The sequence below is a fragment of the Pantherophis guttatus genome, chromosome 2 (assembly GCF_059756535.1).
Source record: "Pantherophis guttatus breed Tessera chromosome 2, ASM5975653v1, whole genome shotgun sequence".
NCBI lineage: Eukaryota > Metazoa > Chordata > Lepidosauria > Squamata > Colubridae > Pantherophis > Pantherophis guttatus.
In genome coordinates this window covers 136,830,348-136,857,065 of record NC_142064.1, presented here as the reverse complement: position 1 = coordinate 136,857,065, position 26,718 = coordinate 136,830,348, and the positions used below count along the sequence as shown (strand labels likewise).

General features: G+C 40.0%; 1 protein-coding gene and 1 long non-coding RNA gene across 5 annotated transcripts; one reads left to right on the top strand and one right to left on the bottom strand.

Moving 5' to 3' along the window:
* Positions 1-934: 934 nt before the first annotated feature.
* Positions 935-10,411, top strand: LOC117662725 (uncharacterized). Its single transcript, XR_004590495.3, has 2 exons — positions 935-1,028; positions 10,266-10,411. It is a non-coding gene; the product is annotated as an uncharacterized LOC117662725 (long non-coding RNA).
* On the bottom strand, positions 3,680-26,718 carry NACA (nascent polypeptide associated complex subunit alpha). 4 transcript variants are annotated; one of them, XM_034412275.3, is made up of 11 exons: positions 26,523-26,718; positions 24,383-24,454; positions 17,791-17,898; positions 15,536-15,613; positions 11,241-14,036; positions 9,234-9,319; positions 7,658-7,735; positions 6,055-6,201; positions 5,549-5,677; positions 4,394-4,516; positions 3,680-3,787 (listed from the first exon to the last, which is right to left on the bottom strand). In XM_034412275.3, the coding sequence occupies exons 2-11, from the start codon at positions 24,450-24,452 to the stop codon at positions 3,773-3,775; spliced, it is 3,630 nt and encodes a 1,209-aa protein (XP_034268166.2). In that variant the 5' UTR covers positions 24,453-24,454; positions 26,523-26,718; the 3' UTR covers positions 3,680-3,772. The 4 variants fall into 4 exon arrangements, with proteins under 4 accessions (XP_034268166.2, XP_087742964.1, XP_034268165.2 ...); XM_087886838.1 differs by having other exon boundaries at positions 11,241-14,033; XM_034412274.3 differs by having other exon boundaries at positions 26,443-26,550.

Here is a 26,718-nt window from a genome sequence, read left to right as displayed (position 1 = left end):
TGCCTGGATCAGGTTACTTTATCATAAAATGACTGTTCATTTGGTTCATATAATAAGAGATATTAGCAAACATTTTACAAATACAGTACATTGGGAAAGTAAAAACATGAATTCTGACACTACAGGACTGTACTTTAAAAAAAAACACCTATATTTTAGTTACATTATATTTTAATGTAACTCATTAATCAAATCAAGTACAAATTTAAAATTTGTGTTTATATATATATACACACACACAATTCCAGCCCTGCCTTAGATGTAAAGCCAGCTGAGGAACTTTGGGCCAGTCATTCTCTCAGCCCAACCCAGAGTTCTGGGGAAAATAAGAGAGTAATAGTGTGCATTTGCCACCTCGAGTTATTTATAAAAATAAAGGTGGGATATAAATAAAAATAAATACGCAAAGTGTAAACAAGTTCCTACATTCATGTTTATCTAAACTTAAAAAGCTTTTTGCAAATGGCTTCAGCCGATGACACTCAATGTTTTGAAAACCCCCAAAGTAGATTTAAAAAACCCAGAATAAAACTCTCTAAACCCATCCCTTATGTTAGAAATTAGTCAATCCTCATACTCTATCAGTAGGAATAATACGTAATTTCAACAGTAGATTAAGTCAATCCATTTGAATAAAATTAGACATTTTGGAACAAGCAGAATTTTTGTAAATGGTACTTAGAATGTAAGAATTATGAAGGATTTAAAAATAATTATTTCAACTGTATTTTTACAGGCTTCAGGGTTGGATGGTTGGAGTCAGCCTGTGTAATTGTGGTTTTGAGTTTTTATGTTGTTTTTATATTATTTTAACTGTTATCTGTCTGGGGTTGCTACAGCAAGATGGATGGTCATACAAGCTGAAACAATAAAAATAAAATAAAATGTTATGCTATAATATTTCTGTTAATTTCTTAAAAGTTGCAGAACAATCTTATCTGGAAGGGCATTGATGCAAAGGAGATCCAAATCATTTTTCTACCTATTCTGTGGTGGAATATACATAAGCGATCCAGATTTATCAACAGGTAAGGATATAGGTGGTGTCATAATACTTTGCTAAGGTCCACAAAACAATAATCCTGAATAGTTGCTGTCCTACCAATTTATCAACAGGGAAACAAATGGAATCCACAAATGAAGAGCTGTTCCCAACAATGCAAAATCTCTGAGTTGCATATACTTGTCCACTTTGCCAGGTGTTTTTTTCAAGCAGAATCTCTCTCCTTTTACGTGACTGGATTTATTGCAAGTGAATTTATCATCATGAAATGTTTACATTTTTTATACTATAAATGAATTAATTGCATGCGGCAAAATACCCAAAGCATCAGATTTTTGAAAGGCAAATACAGATATGTTATCTAAAAACAACCCAATTTCTAGGGTTACATATTATATGCCATATGTATTGTTATCTCAACATTTTTAGAGTATCTTTAGATACTCTGAGTCCATTGCTAATAATTATAGACGTTTGCTGATTTGGATTATAAATGTATAATTTATAAATCTTATAAATGTAAAATCAGGTTTTAATGAGATCTTTGCTAACACCACCCTCAACTTCTACAGTATTAGTTAAGGATAATTTTACATCACACTAGTAAGAATCATTTTAACAGCGTTAAGATTTCCTACACAATGTTCTCTACTTTGTGTAATGTATTTTACAAGTAAATAGAGGTAATAGCAGACTCCTCTTTATGGACCTGCAGATTTAGTTCAGTAATAAATAACAAATGAATGTTGTAAGCTACCCAAAGCCACCTGTTTGTCAGTTGGATAGCCATATAAATGTGTATAATGAAATAAGTAGTTCAAGATACTCTGTATTTTCCTTTACTATAAACTTTGAATTGATTACATGAGCCACTTAACCACTCTGATCAAGGGCATCTGTATCAAGCCACAATGTATGCAATTATATTTAAGTACCAAAATCATGTAATATGCATATTGACATTTTAATGCATGTGTCATTTGCCACTCTACTCCCCCATGAATATGATTGTAAGAATCTATCCTCTTCAAGAGACCTGGGAACAAATACTGTGTTTGCAGTTCATTCTATCCCAGAATATTTTTAAAAAAATTGTTTGAACAATCCATACTGACCAAAATTTGTATCATCATAAAGCATAATGGCTTACTAGACACATGTTAAACCAGAGGAAAACCACATTAATTAGCTTGTTGGGGAACACAGAGTTGCATTCTAAAGCCAAACATTTTTTTTTATCTAATGCCAAATAAAATCATTATTCACATCCATTAATCACATCCATCATTATTCACAGCCAGCATAGGACAATGTACATAAGCCAGTATCTTTCTCTACTTTGAGTGGTTCCTTTCATGTTTAAGGTAATGATGCTTTATGAAAAATGTGGATCACTGAGAACTCTAGAAAATGAGATTATAAAACATATGTACTGATGCACTAGCTGTTTGAAAGCTCCATTTACAGCAGTCCTGTCAAACTGGTGGCCCATGGGCTGGACGTGTCACACCTACCTCAGCTCCACAAAGGCAAAAAACAGCACATGATGTGATCGAGTTTGACACCCATGATTTATAGTATTTCTATATAAAATGGATCGACAAATGTTTATAAGGTAGCTGAATAAAACCCCAAATATCAGAAAACCACCATATGCATGATTATTAAGAGCACCAAAATGTCATACTTTAATATGTCTGCTTATATTGAAGACTTTTTTCTATTTTTTTCCTTATTTTTTAAAGCCACATTTTTAATGTATCTGAAAAATGTGCAGTTAATTAAGTAATTTTCCAGGGGGTAGAAAAATGGCACATACTTTACTCCTAACAAAACAAATGTAAAAATCATAAAATTATGCAAATTTATTTATAGAAGGGACAAAATCTGTTTTCCCAATACTCCGCATGACCACTCAAACCAATGTATGATAAAGAAATATTCAAGATAGGAAAACAAGCAAAGCTGTAACTTACTGCTTCCTTAGCATGGGAAAAGACAAGCTATCATTCTGTCATATTCACTGAATATATTCACTGCTTAAATTTCAGTTATTTGTAAATCAGTATCAATGTTGCAAGGATGCAATCTGACTGTTCAAGAGCATGTCTTTCACCTACTTTTCTGCAGGATTTTTTTTCTTTGGTTCTCTTTCACAAATTGGTTCTGCATAAACAAAGTTAAGTAGTATTCACACACAGTAATGCTACTGCTGAATTTCTAATAAGAAGCTATAATGACAGCTACAGTATTGTTTGGTTTGCCTTCTAGGTACAATACTTCATATATGTATTAATCAATAAGGATAAAGAACGGAAGGAGTTCAAATTATAAATCAGCATTATAGTTAAGACCTATTGTAACCACAGAAACTGTAGCAAAATCTTTTCAGGGATTGCTGAAACAGAGACAACATTTCTCTATCAAGTATATTTTTAGTGAGATCATTAACAGGAAAATTGTGATTCACAACCACTGTTTCTATGATTGCAGCTTCATCTACCAGTATTAAAAAATGATTCACATCAAGCCATTTCTTTGGCACTCTAGCAAAATTTCAAAGAATCAGTAGAAACTTTCCAGCAAATAAGAAATTCAAACCAGGATCATTAGCCACTATTTTTTTTTTCCAATTTGAGGATTCTAACTTGTTGTGGAAAGCAAATAGGTGTAAAATCTTTTTAAACCACTACTTTTATTTAACTGATAGAAATAGTACAAATTTTCAATTCAGCTGTAATATAACACCAAAAAGTCCTTTCTGGATGGCTACATCGTCAATTCCTGGAAAGAAACAGAAAAGAGCAAGTGAGAAACAATCTTTTTGTTTATTCCCTTAGGTGGTGGGATGGGAATGTTCACAGCAAATTGTTTAGCCACCCAGCCCAGCCAAATGACCCTGAGGGCTATTATTGTAACTGCCTGTGAGGTCAAGGAACAGCAAGGGTACAATTGTTGCTGTGACAAAGCACAGGCAAAGATACAGTGCCTAGTTCCTGAATAGTTGCCTAGGATATAACATTGAGCACCAAGGCATTTATGTAACCCCCGAGGAAACAATATTGCTGCATTTGTATTAGAAGCTTAAAGAGGTTTAACTGGACTATCTGGAAACAGATGTTTCTCCTATAAGTCACTTCTCTGTTTCACTGCATAATCTATAGCAGTTAACCTAATTTTTAGAACATATGGCATCTTGATATCCATTTCCCTTGTATTCTAACAATTACTAGCAAACATACTGAATAAAAACAGAACATTATTCTTGTAATGAGCTGGATAATCAAGTGAAATAACCACTTAATATGCCGATGGTCAATTCTCCCAACTATCTTCTACATTTTGGGGTACAGCAGCCTAGTCACATATAGCACTCAATCATGCACTTACCATAATTGCATTTACGATATCATTACTGTTATTCTTTAGGGCACGAACTGCTTTTGCCCGGGAAACATTTGCTTGGGACATAACTAATTCAATGTCTTTCACCTCAACACCAGTCTCATCAACCTGGAAGGAAGAAGATAGATAATCTCTCAAGGCATCTGCCACGTTTTTCTGTCAATCAGGAAAGTATTACTTTTTAATCCTCAAGATTTCACAGTAACTATAAGAACTTCTTAAGATGCCACAAAATATAGCCTAATGAAACCTTACAGATTGTTACAGACATTTTGGTAACTTTAAAAAACTCATCTATTTTCATTTTTTAATCTCATGAGTAGAATGGAATAACGAGCTTTCCTGGACTGGTGAAAAATATACCAAAATAGAGAGTTTGTTATAAAATCCAGGGAAAACAAATCAAGAAAAAGAGCAAAATAGAGATTCATTGCTGTATGTAATTGTGCTCAAGCACAATTATAGTTATTAGGATCATGCATGGCAGATAACTTAGTTAACAAATGGATGCCTCTAGCAAAAATTCACTAGAGATAACAACCAGCACTGTTTTTTTAAAAAAAAATTCACAGTACTCCATTCAGATGCTGGAAGGGAGATACTGAAGGAGAATATTCATTGATAAATAGGGTCAGTTTCTTTTTGCCTGCCACTTAAACAGAAGAAAATATTTTAAAATGATATTTGAAGATTCAAAAAGGATGTTGAAAAGCTGATAAGTTAAGTGGTATAGCACTTTCCTGGTTGCAAGAATAGAGGTACATGTATACTGTAAGTACTACCGTGACATAACCATGAAAGAAATCTGGAATGAATTATATCACCTGCCTATTGTGGATCTGGAGATATAAAGGAAGCTAGATGTTTACAAGAGATGGAGAAGGTCAGCATGGGCAGGCCAGTATACATAAATAAGATACAAAGCAGTATCAGGCTCTTTTTCTCACTGCCATTTCAGTTTGATACCTTTTTTTAGCCGGATACTACCCTCAGTAAGTAGTTTTATATCCACAGGTAGGGTCTTCTAACCATACATGTTTCAGCAGACAAAATTAGCAGCAGTGATTTAGCATAAACTGCTAGATGCATGTCTCAAACTTCCTGGAAAGTCCACCTCACACATTCAAGAGTGATGCTTACCTCCTCCTCCTCACTTTCTTCTTGTACAGTAGGAGTCTGTGTGTTTTCCTGAATGTTTGAAATAGCTTCTCCTTGCACTTTGAATTTCTCAGCAGCAGCCAGCTGTGCTTGCTGAGAGAGATCTTCAATCTGGTAGAAATGGATGAGGGGGGAAAAAAAGCCAATGACTTGTAGATTTTTTGATTATCTAAAATCAGGTAGTTTATAACTGACAATGCTAGTGGAATGCACGCAAAGAAAGCAAAATAGACAACTTTATAAATAGTGATACTGATAGGTGCTGCAGTTTGGAATGAATTCTTCCCTTTCACAAAAATTTTAACCCTTCTCATGAAACAAACCACACTGATCCATATGAATCTGTTGTCAGAAAAGTCCTGCAGAGCAAATGTTCTTTGTTTATTTGAATGGTAAGCCCAAAATTCTAACTGGTAGCAAATCTACTGATAGTTGCAGAAACAAATGGTAAAGACTTCCTTGCTGGGGATTCCCTAAATTCAACTTACCTTTGCTTCTCCAAAAACTATATAGGTATCTGACGCAGGACTTTTATATACATCTGGCTTGGTGATGACAAAAAGGATGTTCTTGGATTTCCTGATGGTAACTCTGGTTACACCTGTGACCTGACGAAGGCCAAGCTTGGACATCGCCTTAAAAACAAAACATAATTGTTCGAGGAAAAGATTTAGACACAGAGCACCTGAGTTAGATTAGTAAATTAATTGCAGATAATAAGCCACAGTGAGATCAGAACACTGGACTTATCAAAAAGGTCCCTTTTCTACAGCAGGTGGCCTGGTTTTCACGATTCCTTTCGTCATGTGGGGAAAAGTCTAATTCATTGCAAAATTACTCCTAGTATTTTATTTCATTATTTAATTTATATAGCCACCCACTTCATACCTGTGACTCTGGGTGGCTTACAGTAAAATAGACAAAAGCTATTAAAATATATAAAAGTGCATGGCAGCTGAACTTCATAAAGTAATCGTCAACAAAGCCAAGAGGCAGCCTCCATCACAGTTTCGGGTTCCAGGCTGGGCACAAACCTAAGTTTTCAATTTTAAAAAAGGCCAGCAAAAAGGTCAGGGCTAAGGGGGAATGAAGTTCCACAGTTTAGGTGCCCTGGCATTAAATGCCTTCCTCCTGCATCCTACCAGCTTATACCTGCTCAACTCAAGGCACTCAGAGAATGTCCCTCCTGCTGGACTGGATGGGTACAAACAATTGGGGAAAGATAGTCCCATAAGTTAACACAGTTGTGAAAGGCTTTAAAGGCAACTACCAGCATCTTGAATTGTGCCCAGAAGCCAATGCAACTTGAGAAGCACATGCACTGAAAAAACAATGCCATTAACTATCTGTGCCACTGCATTTTGCATCAGTTGAGGCTTCCAATTATTCCTCAATGGCTTCATGTACAGCATATTGCAATGGTTATGATCTGGAGGTTATAAGGACTACAAGATGGCCAGTGTAATGGAAGACACACTCTTTACTGTTTGATGAATGTAGAACACCTAAATAATCCTTTCCTGAAAGGGAAATGGCACCTCCTTCTCAAAACCCAGAATTTTGTGCCAGTAATGTTGTCAACCATGGGTTCTCTCTGTTTCACCTTCTATAAAATAAAGACTGCACTTCAGAGCTTGATTGTTTTTAGAAAAAGACTTCTTTGGGCACAAAAATTCCCTGAAGAGAAGCCAACAGAGATGTATTCAAATATATTCCTTTCTCTGATATTATACAAAAATTTGAAATTTTTGACAAGTTGAGTGTAAAAGTTTATCTCATGCCCTAAACATTTCCTAGTAGGACAAGCAGGGGCTTTGCCAAAAGGAGACGGAAGTAATGGGTTCATTGGTATCTTCTAACTCACCTTAAGCCCTCTTTCGATCAATAGCTTTTGCAAAATAAGGATGTGCTGTAAGAAATGACTTGTAGAAACAGCAACAACAAAAATCAAAGTTTTGAGAGTTGCAGTAGAACAGGCACTGCAAGACAACCCTAGCTGGTATATGTTTACATGATTAAAGATTCAGGGGTACCAACAGTTTTTGTTGGCTGAATCAAGCAAGCCACCAGTAACTATTAATTTAATCTTACCTTCCGTGCTTTCTTTTCACTCCGGCTCTGTTTCGCTTTGCTAACTGGTTCTTCATCTATTTCAGCTGCTGCTGCAAGCTGCCAAGAACACCACATGCTTTTTTTAAAAAATGCTGATCATCATGAGAATGTATATATGCGTAACATCACCAAAAAGCCTCCAGATTAAAATACAGGGCCAGAGTACTCCCAGTTTGTTTAATTACTCCCAGCTTCTTGCACAACTTCAATACTGAACTGTTATTTCTATACCAACTCAGATCACAATTGTCTGTGGAGAAGCAGGTTTATTAGATAGTGTTCCCTGTACATTCTTCAGAAGAGAAACAAGTTCTGGGTAAAACTGAGCGAGGTCAGAGATAGGATGACAAACATTACAATCCACAGCAGGGAAATTCCTCATTTGCAATATTATCTATAACTACAGCACTCAAAATGCTAAAACAAAGCCAACAACAACAAAAAAGATAATGAAAGGGAAAGGAAGCAGGGCATAATGAAAAACTCAAGAATAGCAATAGCTGTATCTCCATATTTTGGAAAAAATATATAGCAGAAACAAATTCAAGAAACTGCCCAGTTAGCATCCATTTTAGTTTATCTCTCTAACTCCTGAAATGTTCTGTTCTTCGCATGATTTATTAAACACCTACTTTTCACGATGTATTACATATATTGGATATTCTTCCCCTAGTTTCATGTTTGAAAATCGTAGCATATCAATTTTAGATACATATCCATTGTATTTACCATTTCTCTAACTGGTATAGACAACATGGATAAAAATTGTGTTATAACTATGGCACAAATTAGAATGTGCACTAATGTGCAAAACTAATTATTGCAAATCAGGGTACACAACCTTTTTTTTGAGCTGAGGTCTGCACATTGCCTTTGAACCGATGGATACAATTAAAGCTAGGAACAGGGCAAAAACTAAAGTTCCACTAAGCTGATCATGGCTAACTTTTCATAATTCTCACTTCCACGCTAGGTAGGAGGCGATACATGAGAAGAATTGAGATGTAGAATGAGTAAGCATTATCCAAACCTGATATTGCTGACCCTGACTGAGTAGCTGTGCAATTTTTTTTTACGTTGCATGTTATTTTTAAAGAGTAGTTGAAAGTGTCAGCCTCTCAGCAGCTGGGAGTCCATCAAAGATAGCTACCATCTGATCAGGATATTGCAGAACATCTATTATTAATTAGCAGGTAAGTGTTTACCTTGGTCAGAAAAGCACAACTGCAGTTGTGCCAATGTAATAGTATCATCTCCTTATGCATTTACTAATTTTCTTGGTCTTAATAAAAATTACAATGCGGTGGCTAATTTTGGAGAATGCCAGGGCTACACCCCAGGATTTAGAGAGTGGTGTTTACATGCAGTTTAGATCTCAAGTTGTGATCACCTGTTATAATGGATGTTTTGAATATTGTGGTGTTAGATCTTACCTAACTAAATTATGTATTCACAATTGCTATGTGAGTTTTTTGAGGTTAAAATATACTTACTTTTACAGCCCGGCCCAAGCATATGAAATACAGTTTATAGTGTTCTTCGTTCCCTTTCTCACCTGCGCCTGCTGTGTGGTGGCCTGCGTGGAGTCCTGTTCTTCAAGTTCTGGCACTGATTCATCGCTGTCGGATTCTGTTCCAGAACCTACAGAAATCAACACACATAATTTCTTTCCAACTTGGTCGCTCTTGGGAGTGGCAGGCAGGCCCAGGCAAAACATGCAGAGCTTTGCAGCTTGGTTCATGAAGAAACTATTCTTTTATTGTGCCAACATTGTTAAAAAACACTTTGAAGCCAACATACTTCAGAAATGTCTGATAGTAAAAGAACATATCCCCAACCTTCTCCACACACATAGAAAAGAAGTAATTTGTAGACAACAAAATTCTGAAATGGCAGTGATTTAATATAATAGTGGTTTAACTTATGTGGCAATAGGGCAGGGAGTTTATCTTTGTTCAATCAAGGTTCCCAGGAAGAACAAGTTTCTTAGAGCAAGATGTTAATCACATTCTCAGGGTAAAGATATTGTTTGATTTAACTAGTACTTTAAAAAAAAAGAACATGACAGTTTCATTCTGGCATAATTTGGCCCATGATTGTAGACTAGAAATATGCTATGGACCTGAATACCTTTCCTCATTATACATAGTTTCCCTTCCGTTTCACAATTTGTGAGACCTAGGATCTAGCATGATGTGTACACAGGACAAACAACAACTAGCACCAATTAAGACTGCTTCAAAGTGGATTCAGACATCCATGTTTTAATTATGAGTTACTGAAGCAGCTGGGTACACACATGGTAAGCCAAAGAAATACCGGTTTAGTACACAGTATGTCATTCAGAAGTATGGTTTAAATTTGTTCTGGCAAACTGGTTATCCTATATTAAAGAACAAAGGAACACGAGCAAGAGAGAGGAAGATGAAGAAAGACTGCTCAAGTTCATGGCACGTTCCCAAGGTTTTAAAACAACCAAATTTATGAAAGATGTTTGCAAGGACTAAAGTGAACACTAATTGATTACTCACTTAAAAAGTAAAAATATTTTAAAATTTTGTAATTATTTTGTATTTGTATCTTTCAGAGAGATAACTTCAAGACAATCCTCCCCACCACCATTATATGACTGCCATCTCTGGATGCAAGTTTCAGTGAACTGCTAGCTCACATGCCTTAACATCTGTGTGACTGCAATGCAAGAATGGAATAAATGTGATTACTGACAAGAAAGCATGTTCAGGGCAGAGTTTTTCTGGAACAATCACAACTGATATCCCCGTCTGTCTCACTAATACTATGTTAATTCCAAGTGATGCTAAATCCTGACACCTTTACCCCAAATTGCATATGCATGTGACTACATTTAAGTGACTGAAAACTGGACAGAAATACCAGACTACTCATTTCTACTCTCTAACAGACAACACATGAATTTAACACACAGTATATGCAAGTATTTAACAGAAAGCTTCCTATTTATACATACCCACCCAAAATACAGTTGCAAATATAGACACTGAACAATAAACTGAAGGAGGACATCAAAATTAGACCACAAATTCTTCTAGAATAAGGGTAAAATACCACCTCGTAGCACAGAAAATATCATGAAATGCATCTGCAATTAACAAAATCTACTAGATATGCAACCACAGGCAAAACACTAGAAACAAAAAAAGCAGGCTGAAATGAGAGTGTGCCATTGAAAACAAAGAGGTGATTACAGTTTCTAGGTTAGTTCTCTCTCAGAGATATCAGCTCAGACAAGGCTTATGACACATCTATTAAACACACACATCATGCCCAGTGATTCAACTTTCACATTAGTAGTGTATGGTCTTAAACATAAATCACGAATCACAGTGTGCACAACAAACTTCAACTATGGTAACTTAATCTAGGTTTATTTTGACTTAGTAAATTTTAAATCCTAAATGGCATGTTTCTAGTCTAACAGTCAAAGCAGAGGGAATTCACACTCCATGCCTGTACAACTAAGTTAGTATTCAGTGAGTGGTGTTTGATATCCATGCACACAGCAAACCGAAGAGGCAAATACCCTTGTCATTCTTCAGGAAAGGCTGTTTGACAGGAAGAGGAGGAGGTGGTAAAGGAGCAGTTGCTGGAACCTCAGCAAGGGGCACAGCTGTCTTAGGAGAGAAGTCCACCAGGACTGGCTGCAGAGGTGACTCCTCAACATGTACCTCTGGAGGGATCAAGGGTGGCAGCTCGTCGTCTTCAAAGGTAGTAGAGATAGGGCTGGGGGTAACTTCAGGTGCTAAACCAGGTACAGGTGCAACAGGGGATGGCTTGGGAAGCACAGAGGAAGGCTCTAGCTTTTTCACAGGGGTAGAAGGAGAGGGTGCAGGAGAAGCCAACTGAGTGAGACTGCTTGCAAGAGGAGGAGTAGAAACAGAAAGATCAGCAGGTGCAAGAGGCAAAGGTGCCATTTTCTGGGAAGGCATTGCCTCCCCAGTTGAAATGGAAACCTGACTCACGTCTAAGGCCGAGACAGGGGGCAATTTGGGGCTAGAGACAGGACTAAGGGTTACTGGAATAGAAAATGCTGCTGCAGGGGAAATGGGAGGAGTCACTGCAGAAGACAGAGGCGCAATGCCAGGAGGAGGGATGACAGAGGCTACAAGGTCAGGAGAGGAAAGAGGTTTAGGAAAAGTAGCAGGGGTTCCAGGAACGGTCACTGGTGCAGGCACCACAGAGGGTGCTGTGTGAGAAACTGCCATTGTTGGGCCCACAGGAGAAATTATCGGGGCAGGTGCAGCTGGTGTCACTGAAGCTGAAGCAGTCTCTGCTACAACTATAGGTGATGCCTGAAGTTCAGGAGGAGGTACCTCAGAAGCTGCTGCTGGATGGGAGGCAGGTGCCAATGAGCTAGGAGTAACCCCTTCAGAGGCCACAGGAAGGGCTGTGGATCCAGAAATAGGTGCGGGAATATGGGCAGTAGGTGTTGCAGGACTAGAAACATACTCTGCCATAGACAAAGAGCTAGAAGCAAGTTCAGAAGTTGAAAATGGCTTCATAGCAGATGCTGGTGAGACAAAAGCAGGCTCTACTGCAGCCACAGGGCCAGAAACAGCTGCAGGCTGAGAAACAGGTATCCCTGGAGTTACAGAAGCAGATACTGAAGGGGCAGGAGCTGGTTCCAAAACAGATGGAACCATCTTGGAAGCAGGTGGCGAAGGGCCTATGGGAGGCATTATCGGACTAGAAACAGGGGCTGAAAGGGGAGCAGCTTCCACAGGGGGTCCTGTAGGAGTCACAGGACTAGATACAGTTTTCACAGGTTGCCCTTTGGGTAGTCCTGGAGCAGAGATTAGTCCTGATGCTGTAGCAGAAGGGAAAATGGGCTCAGGAATAGGCACCGAAGGAGGAGATTTCATTGGGGGTGATGGAGGAAGCGGAGGTGTAAGTACAGAGCCTGATGAGGACACAGGATCTGAAGAAATTTCTGAAGAGGAAGCCGGTTTTACAGAAGGAAGTACCGTACTCAGTTCTTTAGGCTTAGACACTGCCGTGCCCAGTGAAGTAGAGCCAGAAATAGGAACTGAAGTGGGACTCTCTGGCTGTGAAGAAAGTGGCACAGGACTGGAAGGGCCTATTGGTGTTCCAGAAGGGGCTACGGACCCAGAAGCAGGCTTCATTATTGGACCTGCTGTGATTATAGCATCAGCAGGATGTTCTGAGGGCGAAGGAGGTTTCACAGGGGACTTGGCAGGAGCCATCTGTTTAGAAGCCAACATTGCTTTGTCTAGAGAAGTAGTTACAGAGTCGGGAACAGGTGCCAAAATAGGAGTTTGTAGCTGGGAAGAAACAGATAGTGGACCAGACACAGGGCATACTTCTGGGGCTGCAGGACCAGATGCCAATTTCACAGGTGGTAGAGAACCAGAAACAAGTTTGCCATGAGGACCTTCAGGTAACAATGGTGTAGGAGCAGGCTTTGCTGGGGACATGATACTGGATTCAGGATCAGAAGTAGACTTTGCAGGTGGTATTGCGGGAGCAAGCTTTGCTGGAGATGAAGGATCAGCCCCAGAAACTTTAGGAAAGGAAGCCGGGATCTCAGAACTGGAAATAGGAGCCAAAGGAGTCACAGGATGAGATGCAGATTCTGTAGGTGACCCTGCAGGACATCCCGGAATTGATACAGGCATTGGAGAAATGATGGGACTGGGAACAGTCATAGAATCAGGAAGAGATGGAACAGAGCTGATGGGTATGGAAGGCTGGCGAGGGGGAAGAAAGGATGAAATGTGAGCCACTGGATCAAGAGTAGGGGTTGCAGTGTTAAGGATAGGAAGTGTTGGTGATAAGGCAGGAGCACCTGCAGAATTTGGAGGGCAAGGAGTTGGACTAGAGGGTGAAGCCACAGTAGGAGCTGGAACTTCAGCGGGAATGGGAGCTGTAGTCAAAGGAGGAGACACAGGAGCAATTGGGAGAATGAAAGGAACTGGGCCAGGAGATGATGGAACTGGAGAAACTGAGGCTGCAGAAGTTGTCCCTGCTGGGCTTATAGGAGATGTTGATGGAGCAGAAGTAAGGGATTCAGAGGAAATTCCTGAGGCTGGGGGAGAAGTTACAGGCCCTAAAGGTAGGGGTATACCAACAGGTGCAATACCAGCCATAACTGGTGGTTTCACGGGAGAAAGGGTCTGAGATAACATAACTGAGTCAGCAGAAGACAAGGCAGCATCAGGAGTGGCTTGTACCGTAGAGACAGAGGTAACCAGTTCTGGTGGAATAGTAAAGGGACAGAGGCTAGCAAGGGGAGAGTTAGCATCACGGCATGAAGAGGAAGGGTGGAGGGGGCTATAAGTAGAAGAGGTGGAAACAGCTGCTAAAGGAGAAAAAGTAAATCAGCATTGGAAAAAGAACACGTAGGAAGAAAAATGAAGTTATCTATAAAGCCTCCCACATAGAAGCGCTATTACTTGTAGGGGAGAAATTATTACAGCTGTTGCCAGAAAATATTTTTTTTCTCCCATCCCAAGCAACTTTTCTTGGATACATATTTATCTTTAGCCAATATATCAATGGCTTGCTCTTGTGTACCGTATTGTATTATATTACTCTTTATTATGTAAAATATTATTTTAGTGTATTCCAATTTGGCAGCATGCACATTTGATGAATAAAACAAAACTGTCTTTGCAGCCATAACATTTCAGAAAGACTCAATATTTCCCATGAAGACACATGTAGAATTAAGCACTCAAAAAGCAAAAGTATAAATGTTCTTTGAGTTGAACTCATTTCCTAGTCACTTTAGAGAAATATCCATGTAATTCTTTCTTTTGAGATATTACTTTCTTATTCTAGCCATTTCTCATAGTTTCCCACCCAACTTAGTTTTTTTGACATCAGCTAAAGTCAGCTTGATGCTGCTAAATAGCCGGGCAAACTACTATACCATAGCTAAGCTATTCAGGTAGTCGTTGGTTAACAACAGCCTAATTCTGCATCTCTTCAAACTTGCGTACAGTCTTGAAAAAGTAGATTATGACCGGTCCTCAAAATTATGGCTGTTGCAGTATTCTCAGTCATTTGATCATGACTTGGGCATTTTGAAACTGGTGGGCATCTACAATGGTCACAGCATCCCATGGTCATAGTATTGCTACTTGTGACTCTTACTGGCATACTTACTTACTTATTGACAAAGTCAATGGGGGAAGCTGGCAATAAGCCACAAGTTGTGGTCATATGACATCAGGTTTAATTTGCTTAATAACTGCAGTGGAACTGTGTAAATTGGATACAGTCATGTGAAGTTTCACTTAACCACATTGCTGAATGCTAGAATTGTCAGTCCCAATTTCGGACATTATGTGAGCGTTAATTGTAGTTATCACTCCTGGCACAAATGAATCTTACCATAAATCCAACCCTTTAATATGTGCTAGTAATCTTTTATTTTTATCACTTTCGTTTTAAGATAGTAAACCTGCTAGTTCAGGAAACAAGTTGCAGCATTTAAGCTTGAAGCATTCAGTCCTCTGTGGTGCACTGGAATTCAGAAACTTTTGTCATCTTTTTAAATGAGGGAAGCCTCTGTGATTTCAAATTAAGTTTATTGCAGAAGCCTCAAGTAAATCAAATCATACTGTATCAATATGAAGCATCCCCATTTCAGGCAAAGCATTATAATCTATGAACCCAGGCATCTGATAAGATAAGCTAAGGACAGAACTTGAACATAGTTTTGGAGCCTGGGTTCAAGTGCAGTGATACCAACTACCATCCACTCCCATCAGACTGTATGCCATATTAAAGTAACTATATTAGTTCAATACCATAAATATACTGTTTAAAATGGCATATGCTAAGAACAAATACCTGATGCTAGAATGGGAGGCTGAGAACAGACTGGAGGTGCTTCAGCAGCACCAGGAAAAGAAGCAGGAATGGCAGATGCTGAATGAGCAAAATCAACAGTTATTAAACAACACATCGATAAAACAGGAGCTAGAACAATTGAGAAGATTCTATTCTTTCAGCTCGATCAATACAACCAATAAGACCTCCACAATTAAAGGACTTTGGATCAATTCATGGAAGTTGTGAGGATTCAAGGCTATTAGTTTTGATGGCACTGTAAATGCCTCTGAAGCCAATCTACCAAGAGACTATGGGCTTCCTTCTACAGTTGGTTGATTTTGAAAACAGATTGCTGGACTAGATGAGCCAGGGTTGTGATCCAATAGGCCACTTGCCTGTGTTCTTATATACTTCACAAACAACAGAAAAGCAAATCATTTGCGCATTAGTGACCTGCAAGTCTCTTTGGTGAAATTATATAGAAAAAGCCAGAAGTGTGGGACAAGGAATCTGATGTGACTTAAGGGCTCTGGTAACTTCAAATCTTCCTCTAGTTTATTTTATTTAACTTATTAATAGAATTTATATGGCTACCTAACTCATAGTGACTCCAGGTGGCTTACACAAGTAAAATCCCAAATACAAAACCCAATATACACTACATTACGTTGGACTGGCTTTTCCAAACTAAAGCAAAAAAAAAGAGAGAGGAGAAAGTAGTTTTATAATGAGGATTTGCAATTTCATTTTAAAAAATAATACAATCAAGAGTCCTTTATTCCTTTATCTAGACTAATGAATCAGCTGAGCAAAACCTTTTGCTAGTGTAATAACTCTAACAGTGTGAGTTGGGATGACAACAGGACTGGGATGACATCCAGAATTCAAGGCAAATATAGCAAGAGTGATGTAAAAGCTAGATCAAGCATGCGCTCAGACTATATCAGTATGGAAACCAAATCTATGAAACTCAATCCTATTCCATCTTGAAGCGTATGCCTTTCTGCTGCTTGCACTTAAAGCTCATATCTTAATTCAAAATATTCCAGAAAAAATGCTGGAATCCACAAGATGGAAGGGATTAGCCTCAATCTCGTCATAACTGGCTGTTTTATAAACTATGAACTCACCTGGTCTTAATCCTATATTTTTCCATTAGGCAAATATAAGAGAGAAGGCAAAAAGGCACACTTAACTACTCTTAATAGCTCATTTAATAAGGAAAACAGTCACATTAAAAGATTAGTGCTTCATGTGCCTGTGCATCAAATCTTAGCAAAACTGGTGCAGCAGTTATAACACATGATCGTAGGAGAATTGAACATATATTCCAAAATAAAGAGTAAAAAAAGTTCTGGAACAAGGTAGCAAAGCAGCCCAGGATACATACACTTTCTATGTACAAGAAAGTGATACGGTTCATCTTAGTAAGTAGAACTATTTCTCCATGAAGGACTGTACATAGACATGAGTCTAGCATTAATTTGAAAGGATTATTTATTGATGCTTCCACCATTAGAAACATTTTAGAAAAGATACAACATTTCATCTGACTTCCCAATAAAATGCCTATTGGAAATGAAAGGAGGCAAACCTAGTACAAATAGTCCTGGACTTAAAAGTCACTTAGCAACCATCTGAAAGTATAACGGACCCCCCCCCCTCGCTTGTGACCTGGATTCAAAGTTCCGATGGCTGCCCCCCCATCATGTGATCTCATTTTGGGTGCTTGGCAACTAGCCCGCATTTATGGCTATTGGCAGTGTCCTGCAATCACGTGACCATGATTTATTACTCTCTCTCTCTCTCTCTCTCTTTTTTTTTTTTTGCCAGAAACTGGCATTGACTTCTAGCTTCTGGCAAAAATACCCATTGGGGACAATGGGTTTGCTTAATGACCATGAATTCACTTAATGATTCTGGAGATTCCCATGACTGCTGCAAAATGTGTTTTAAAATTGGGTCAGTCATGTGATGACCCATTTAACGACTGGCACAACTTACAAATGTCATTCCGGGCTTTCAGTTATGAGTCAAGGACTATTTGTAACACTTTAGGAAAGGATCAAATACAGTACTGAACAGCTGAAGAGCGTCTATTGTTTTTTCAAATTTCTGCAGTTTATCAAGAAACAGGAAGAATCAAATCTAAGGCATCAGATTAAACAGAGCTGGCATTTCAGAAACACTGGTGTGTTACAGTGTTTTTCTTTCATTTTAAGTCAGATGTTATGCATGGCAATTCTAGTCTGCTGCTTTAACTTCAGACCTACCTGAACACTCTAAAGCAGTCCCAGCCTGAGAATCCTTGCCTCCTACCTCAGGATTCTTGGCAGCAACTGGCTTGCTCATCGTTTCCATGGGGGCCCCAGGAGCTGGAGCTACAACAATAGTTTCAACCATTCAGAAATCCTACAAGGCCGCTATATATGCCTTTTGAGGTCAGCTGCTCAAGTGTAAATATATTCAATCATGCAGAAAGATGTGAGTTAAACTCAGTTGCAAAAGACAAAAAGCACAGGAATAAAAAAAAACACTATAGAAAATGTCAATTCCATTTATATTAGAAATGAATTTGACAAATCAAATCATCTTTCTAACCAAATTAGTGCCATTGTACTGGCAGTTTTGAAATGGAAACCGTCTTCATGGTTTCCTCAGATTGTGACAAGATGTTTACATGCACTCATCTGAACTCAAGTTAACAGCAGCTGCTGAATGTTAATAATGATGCATCAAAAGCCAATCTAGATGAACTCATGGTGCGTTAGCAGGCATGAATACAACACTTCAACATAGGATAAAAGCCAGGAAAGGATAACTTTAAAAAAAAAAGTCGTCAGAAACCGCTTCCTATAATATATACTGAAATCCATTTTGGATTTGGAATGAGTTTTTTTTTTCCCTGTACCAGAGACAGGCCAGTTTAAAACGGGTCTTTATCAATCTCATTACAGGCCAGTTGACAAGTTTAGATAAGTAAATCTGAAGCAATTGGAATATGGTAGAGACAAATTAAGAGTCCATGATTGTGAATGCAGATGGTCCTTGTTTAGTGACTGCCTCATTTAGTGACCATTCTCAGCTAAAATGATTAAAAACTTTAGAACCAATCCTTGCATTTTTTATCTTTGCAGGCCTGTGAAGCGAAGCAAAGCTGAAGATTATAAGCAGAATCATAGTTACTTAGCAACTGCTTCGCTTAATAACAAAGTTGCCAGTCCCAACTCTAGTTTCTAAAGAAAAAGACTACTTATACTGGTAGGTCCACTAATCCAGTGGTCCCCAACCTTTTGGCACCAGGGACCGGTTTCAAGGAAGACAATTTTTCCACAGATTTGGGGAGGGGGGGGGAGAGAAGGAGCAGATAACCTAGATCCCACGCATGGGCAGTTTTTCTCGCCTGCCACTCATCTCCAGCTGTGCCACAGATTGGTACCGGTCTGCAGCCTGGGGACCACTGCCCTTGCTCTCAATATTTGAGTGTTCTAGACACCCTGTTTCCACTATAGAGAGAAGTCTACTGCACCTTTTTCCTATAATGGGGTCAGGGAATTTTCTGGGATAGAAGTCCCTCTTGGGCTGTGAGGATGGGGAAATCATCCTTACTGGGAACTATTTTCTGCATTTATTTGTGTTAATTGGCCAAATTATTGTTTGATGAACTGTAAGTACTGGGCAAGTACTTCTAGAGTTAGCGGAAGGTTTGATCATGGCCATTCATAGATAGCAGAGAAAACTTCCTTAAAAATATCTTGGTGCGAGATTGGCAAAGAGCTCTTCATTGCTCTCCGGTGCTAGGATTGAGAGGGACAACTCCTACATACAGAGAGTTTGATTACATTACCTTGTTGAAGTCCGCATGTAGGAAAGGCAAGACCTGGGAATAAAATCTGATGTTGTAGAGCAGGGGTGTCAAACTTGCATTGTCACAGCATTGTCACGTGACGTATTGCATATTTCCCCCCCTTCACTAAACCGGGCATGGACACGGCCTGTGCGTGACGCATCCGGCCCGTGAGTTTGATAGCCCTGTTGTAGAGCCTCCCTTCATTTTGGGCTCAGTAGTCGAAAGCTTCCCAGGTGAATTCATGTGAGTAGATGGTTGAGTCACTTGGATTCTATAATAGTATGTATGATTTTGTAACTATTTCTAGGTTGGCGAGATAAATCCAATCTCCTGGCACATAATTGTAACCAAGTGATCCCCCTTGATTTAGTCTATTGATGTCCAGAAGCTCTTTTTAAGAAACTGATAGGTTGCCTAGATTGAAGTATCAGTTGGATGCTATTAGCATACTCAATGTAATTCTATTCTCCAGTTGTGAACTAGCCTCAGGAGCCTGAGTTAATGGGGATGGTGAAGGTATGTAGCAGGTCTTTGGGCCATGTGGATTTAAAGATGTTTACTGTCCACAATTCCTGAGATAGGGAGTTTGAGATGAAGTTATTTTGCCTTGAGCTGATAGGAGCTATCAGAACATCCTTGTTAACTCAATATAATTTGCTTGAACATCCTGAGGCTGAGCTCCTTACCTGAGTTCTAAACCTCAGCAGTTGAACTTATCTGATGCCCAGCCCAGAAGTTGGTCTTATTCATAAGCTTTGATTTGCTCAGTTTTGGTGGTGCTATATTTTCAGAAACTATTTCTCCTAAGCAATCCAGCCTCCTCTCTTGAGGGTGATGTTTCTGATCAATAAAACCTGGTCAGAGAGCCAATTTTCCCTTCCCAAGAGTCACAACCTGAGAGATGTCTTCACTTTCAGTGGAATTGATAGGTAGGAAAGGAAAGGAAATTTCAATAATACATTGATACAAGCAATTATCGAATCCTGGAGACTATGAAAATCATAAGTTCCAGGCATCTGGTTTGGAGGAATTATGTGACTGCTTGTTGGTCTCTTCTCTTCTTTACAAGGGAGATCAGATCTCTTTGGTGCCCAAGATGGTGTCCAGGTGCTGTAGGGCATGTGCTGGTTAACATATGCTCTTGACTCTTTGATGGTCTAATCATGATTCATACCCTTTGCCTGTTCAAAGGGAACTTGAGTAGCAGGTTATTTACCCATACGTACTCCCTATGATTTGAAGTGGACTATGATAGTTAGTGTTCTGACCTAGGCTTCCTGAGAAAGCATAAATCACAATCTTAGTCCCAAAAAAACTCTTTTATTGAGACGGTTCACAGTCTGTGAAGATTCCGACAGACGTCTGCTCAAGTTGACTGTCTTTCAGGGTAATGTTGATAAGCACCCAGCTTTATCTTCCTTGAAAAGCTGCCAGAGACCTAAATGTCAATTAGTTTTGCAAGGCCAAACTGAGCAGAGCTTGAATTGACTATATGAACTAATTGCTTCCTGCAAAGGCTCACATCTGTTTGCTCCTCTTTTATGTCTTATGGGAGGGGCCAATCATCTCCAAGCCTTACTCCTGAGTCGCCCCCCTTTTTTTTATTAATTGTTCTTGCCTTTTGGCAGCTCTGCGCATGCGCACACTGGGAACAGGCTTACAATGTTCTTCTGCCTCGGTGATGTCAGATTCTGGAGGCAGCACATAACTACCAGATGGCCCTGGCCCCCTCTCTGCCTCCGATGTAAAGTCCTCGTCCGAGCCTTCCCCAGACTCCAGGACTGGCCCACGTTCCTCCCCAACCTCCTCACTGTCCAAATCTGCTGCCAGCTCTGCTGGCGGGCCACAATAGTTACTATCTCCTTCGTGTATATTCTGCGAGCTGACTGGCTAAATGAGAAATTCCCTGATGCTGAAGCCCATGGAATGTTCTAGATTGAAATGTGTAAATGGGCCACCTGTTGAGTCTAGTAAGCCTATGGCATATATTTTTTTTTCTAAAGACTCACTGGCTATTCTTTTTAGATATTATTAATATGGAGAAGAAACCACAAACTCTTTTACCCACGAGATCTCTAAGGCTACTGAAGAGGCCACGTGGGTGAGAGCCTGTGATTTGATGATACTTATAGTAGAGGTTTTGTTGGTTTATGTGACCAGGAAGAAATGACATTCTTGGGAGGAGGGGGCCTGTTAAATGTGTGAGATTATTTTTAGGAATGTGGTATGTTATATGAATTCAAAAGTAGGGCAGTGTGGTGGTCATTGTTGTTACCTAAAGGAGCAGTGATAAATCTGCTGGTTCTTGGCAACACTATGTTGGCTTAATTCTCTTGAAAAGATTAAGCGTGGACTTAGAAAATTAGAAATTAAACTTCTTATTTGGCCTCATAAACCTCATAGAAAGCTCCAAGGAATCTCCAGACACTATGTTGATGTTCATTACATTGCTGACTACTAGGTTAACATCTCCAAAAAAGCAAAGTGAAAGCCATGAAAACTAAAGAAAGGAAAAGGAAAAAGTGTCATCAGGGTGGTTCTAGCCATGGTAGCTTGCCGGCTTGTCTACTCTCCAGAGAAAACCAGGATTAGGGAAACTACTGCCTTCCACAGGAAGTGACTTCAGAACCCTTTCTAGATCTCTGGAATCAGGAGAGGTGTATCTATTTCTGAATGCCCTTGCTCTGATGTAGGAGTAGACTGCCCAGAAGAACATCTCTGCTGCCCAGACCATTCTTCACAGAACACTCAATGGAACTCCAAAGTTCCCCTAAGCTTTCAAATCACACCTGCCATTGTCGGGATAGAAACGACTATATTAACAATTCAGAACTGGACAGTAAAATAATTAAATTTAGGTTTTATTATACCTATAATTTATAATTATAAACCCTAAGTTTAATTCCTGCCATATTACTGTATCAGCTAGGTCTCCATCTCTCTCTTTGTAGCTCTCTGTTTCTTAAATGTTTCAATAAATACATTAACTTATTTACAAAAAAGAAATAACAATCCAGTAATGGACAACAGCTCCACTACGCATAGGACGGGTGTTGGCAACCTGCGGCTCCGGAGCCACATGTGGCTCTTTGGGCCCTCTGCTGTGGCTCCCTGTCCCATCACTGGTTGGCCCCGCCCCTCGCCTTTTATTTTGGTTATCTTTGGAAATCCGGTCTGGCTGAGGAACGATTGCCAGCTGCAGCAGCTTCCCTTTGGGCAACCCTCCTCCCCTTGTTATCCTCTGGCGGGCTGTGGCTGAGCCAGGAGTGTGCACATGCGTGGAGAGACCCTCCTCAAGTGAGCACCAAAGCTCAGGAAAGGCGTGTGCGGGTCGGGCGGCCGCTCACTTAAGGAGGGTCTCCCCGCACGTGCACATGCTCCTGGTTCAGGCACAGCTGGCCAGGGGATCACGAGAGGAGGAGGAGGGGGGGAAGGAGGGGGACGGTTGCCCGAAGGGAAGCCTCCACTGCTGCTGGTGATCTTTCCTCAGCCAGCCTGGATTTCCAAAAAGAAGAAATAAAAGGAGTAACGAAGCGCCCCAAGAAGAGCTTGGTTGCTTGGCCCAGCGGCGGCTTTGAGAGAGAGAGAGAGGGGGGGGAGAAAGACAGAGAGACACGCACACAGTGATACACAGAGAGGGGGGGAGAGAGGGGAAGATAGGGAGAGGGGGAGAAATGGGAAGATAAGGAGAGGGACAGAGAGATACAGAAGGGGGAGAGACAGGGGAAGATAGGGAGAGGGATACAGTTGGAGAGAGAGAGACACGGGGGAGAGATAGAGAGGGGAGAGAGGTAGAGGGACAGAGATATAGAAGGGGAGGGGGGGAAGAGAGAGAGACAGAGAGAGAATGGTTTTGTGGCGGGGGGTCATGTGACTGGGTGGGAGTGAGTGACACTGAGTTGGCCACGCCCACCCAGGTTTTGAGGCTCCCTGTGTGTTTTTTTCCCTGTGGGAAAGGGGTCCAAATGGCTCTTTGATTGTTTAAGGTTGCAGACCCCTGGTATAGGAGAAGCCAAGTCATACATCATGCAGTATCCCTTAAGCTTCCAGCCAGAAATGTGGCAAATAATGAAATCAAATTATTTGCTATCCAGCATCCAAAATTCCCTCAAGACATATCACTTGAAACATAATAGATAGTATAGTTCAAAGTTAGTAAATCAAATATAGTAAAAGTATGCACACAACACAGCCAAACACACTAAAATATAACCAGGATTTTTAAAAAGCTCATAGCTCACAATTCTAATTCATCAAAAATGAGGCACACTTTTTGCCAATCTCATGTATAGCTAGGCACAGCATGCTTAATAAATGCCAATCTGAGATTTTTTGAAATAGAATTCCTGATTTCTTTAGAATTTAAAAATATGATGGTTATATTTTTCATAATTATCACTTTTCTTTCCTGAAAAAAAATGTCAGACATTTACTAGCAATATCATTTTAAAGCATCCCAATTATTCTGTAAGGTCACTCTGATATAAAAGCTAAAATGTTAAGCGAGTGTCTAACATCTAACGTGCGTTATAATATTAAGACAACAGCTCTAACATCTCATCTGATAACCCCAACAAATATATATATGAAGAAAAAAATCCAGTAGCTTAGATTAGTGTTTTCCTTACAATATACTTTAAAGGGCCTAATGTCTTCCCATTGTTCTGGATTAAAGTTAGCATTTGTGGGGAGTGGAAGGAAAGCTGTTCCAAAATTTCAATGAAACAGAGCATCTAGTTCCAGCTTGCTCACTCCAAAAACATTGTATCCGATCCCCCAAACATGTATATAGTCATTTCTAATGTTTACCCTAAATTAACCATACAACAGCTCTATATGGAAAATCTCTATTTTTAATACCACTACTACAGATAACGAGGATGAAATTAACAGATGATTTCCTTGGGCAAAGGCATGGTAGAAAGCATGGAACTCTCTCCACAAAGGACTGCTATGGGTCTCCATGCTGATGGAGAATGTATTCTAAAGGTATATAAATCATCCAAAATACTAACCTGTCTCAGCCTGAGGCTGGGGCAGCTCCTGTTCTGTTGCTGGGACAGTTTCTGTGGCTTCTCCAGGCATTTCTGATAGAACAGGAACAAAATAAAAGGTAAGTTATTTTTGCCCTATTATTTTATCTATTATAACATTGTAGAATACTTTAACTACAATAAAGTCTTAATCTGTTGCAGTCACAATACCCAGGCAAACCACTTATATGGGAATTTTAGGCACTGTATTAAGATATTAATCCTAAAAAAAGCAAGTTACAAGTAGTCCTTGACGTACAACAGTTCGCTTAGTGACCATTCAAAGTTACAACGGCACTGAAAAAAGTGACATAACCATTTTTCACACATGACCGTTGCAGCATCCCCATGGTCACATGATTTACATTTGGATGCTTGACAACTGACTCACATTTATGACGGTTGCAGTGTCTTGGGGTCATGTGAGCATCTTTTTGCAACCTTCTGACAAGTTAAGTCTATGGGGAAACCAGATTCACTTAACAACAGTGTACTAATTTAACAACTGCAGTGGTTCACTTAACAAATGTGACCAGAAAAGTTGTAAAATGGGGCAAAACTCACTTAACAAATTTCTCACTTAGCAAGATAAATTTGGGCTCAATTGTGGTTGTAAACTGAGGAGTACCTGTATTTCTATATTCAACTAAAAGTTTTAAAGTATTCAAAAACACTGATCTATTTTTCATTTTTGTAGTCTTATAACTGCCTTATTATCTCAGTTAAATGGTCAATGCTTTTGATCCAGCAACAACAACAAAAAAATCAGGTCCAATTATTGGTCTGAAGTTACTAGTGTATATTCTGCCAGTTCAACTGTGGAAGTTGTATGCACCTAACACAAGCCTCCACAGCCAAGTTTCATTACTAGATATTGCTCATAGTTTGAAAAGCTTTTATACCAGTGGTTCCCAACGTTTTTTTTGGCCATGCCCCACCTAAGCATCTCTAAAATCCTAATTGCCCCTCCCCCCCCCCACACCACATATAATTCTTACTTTACTCAAAAAGTGCACTCTACTCACATGGAGGAAGCCTAAAAACTTGGTTCAAACAAGGTTCAAATTGCCATTAAAAATCAAATTGCCCCACGTTGATTGCTTTATACCAGTGTTTCCCAAACTTGACCCTTTGAAGATGTATGGACGTCAACTCCCAGAATTCCTCAACCAGTATGCCTGGTTTGGGAAAACACTGCTTTATACCCACAACTTCTACCCCTTCCCTAATGAAGCCTGCTTCTGATTTAGCAAAGCTCCTTGTTTTTAATTTTATCACACCACCATCAAGGTGTACTTTTTACCAAGTCAACATCCCTTCTCAGGCCACTTCAGAAAGACGGGCTCTGAACAAGGGGACAGGTTCAGTATTTTCTCCCTTCCACTAAATATACGATGCCTGCGTGTTTCGCCATCATTACAACATTCCACTTATCGTCCTGCAAGTTTTATCACTAAATTTTTGCCCCGTCTTCGCTCAGTACCTTGATCTGACGGGGCCGCCTTCCAAGAACAAAGTTTGTTGCATGTGTGAACAGCAAGGAGGTTCACTCTCCTGGCAAAAAAAACCCCGTCGCCCTGCTTGGACCACATGCAGAAACTCTAGGAGGTCGCGAAAGAGTCCAGCCCAACTCTGACCACAACTTCCCCCTTTCAATTCTTTATATAAAACAATATTCAGGGAAAAGGAGGGACCGTTTAGCAGAGACCCCAGTCCAGCCACCGACCACAATTGAGCATAAACTAGGACCGGCCCAAGAATGTTAAGTTCTCCCGTTTCCAAGGGGAAGACCTTATTGGAAGCACCTTATTGGAGTCTTCCTAAGGGACGGCTTCCTTCTCCCTGCGCTTTCATTACCGAACATCCTTCTTCCGTCCCCAAACTCCAAGGGAGCCTCTCCCCTTGAACGGCAAGGCCGCCCTGACGCCGCAGAACCCAGAGCGGAATGGCCCAAGCGGCCTATTTGGAGCCCCCGCCGAATCTAACCGTCCCAGGCCGCCCCGCCACCCTCGGCCCATCCTCTGGAACCACTTCAGCTTTACCCATTTTAAGGGGCTCCCCACCGGCCGGGTTACGGAGCCGTCAGAGGCAGATGCCGGCGGATACAAACGGCGGACCTTACCGTACGAGACGATCCGGGTGCAAGATGGCGGAAGAAAAAGGCAAGAGAGGGGAGGGGCAGCCGACTTCCGGTATGCGTCGGAACAACTTCCGGGTCCTAAAAGAGTCTGTGTTTACCACGTGCTCTTTCGGCAACGCTTCCGGACTCTTCAGAAGGTTGCACGTTGAAACTTCCAAGCAAAATTTGGTAGAAGTTC

Excerpts from the sequence above, each read along its gene's own strand:
- NACA (XM_034412274.3), bottom strand. Across the intron at positions 6,202-7,657 it reads GTGAAAAGAAAGCACGGAAG|GCGATGTCCAAGCTTGGCCT; the intron begins GTAAGATTAAAT and ends TTTGTTTTTAAG. Across the intron at positions 4,517-5,548 it reads AAGAAAGTGAGGAGGAGGAG|GTTGATGAGACTGGTGTTGA; the intron begins GTAAGCATCACT and ends TCTTCCTTCCAG.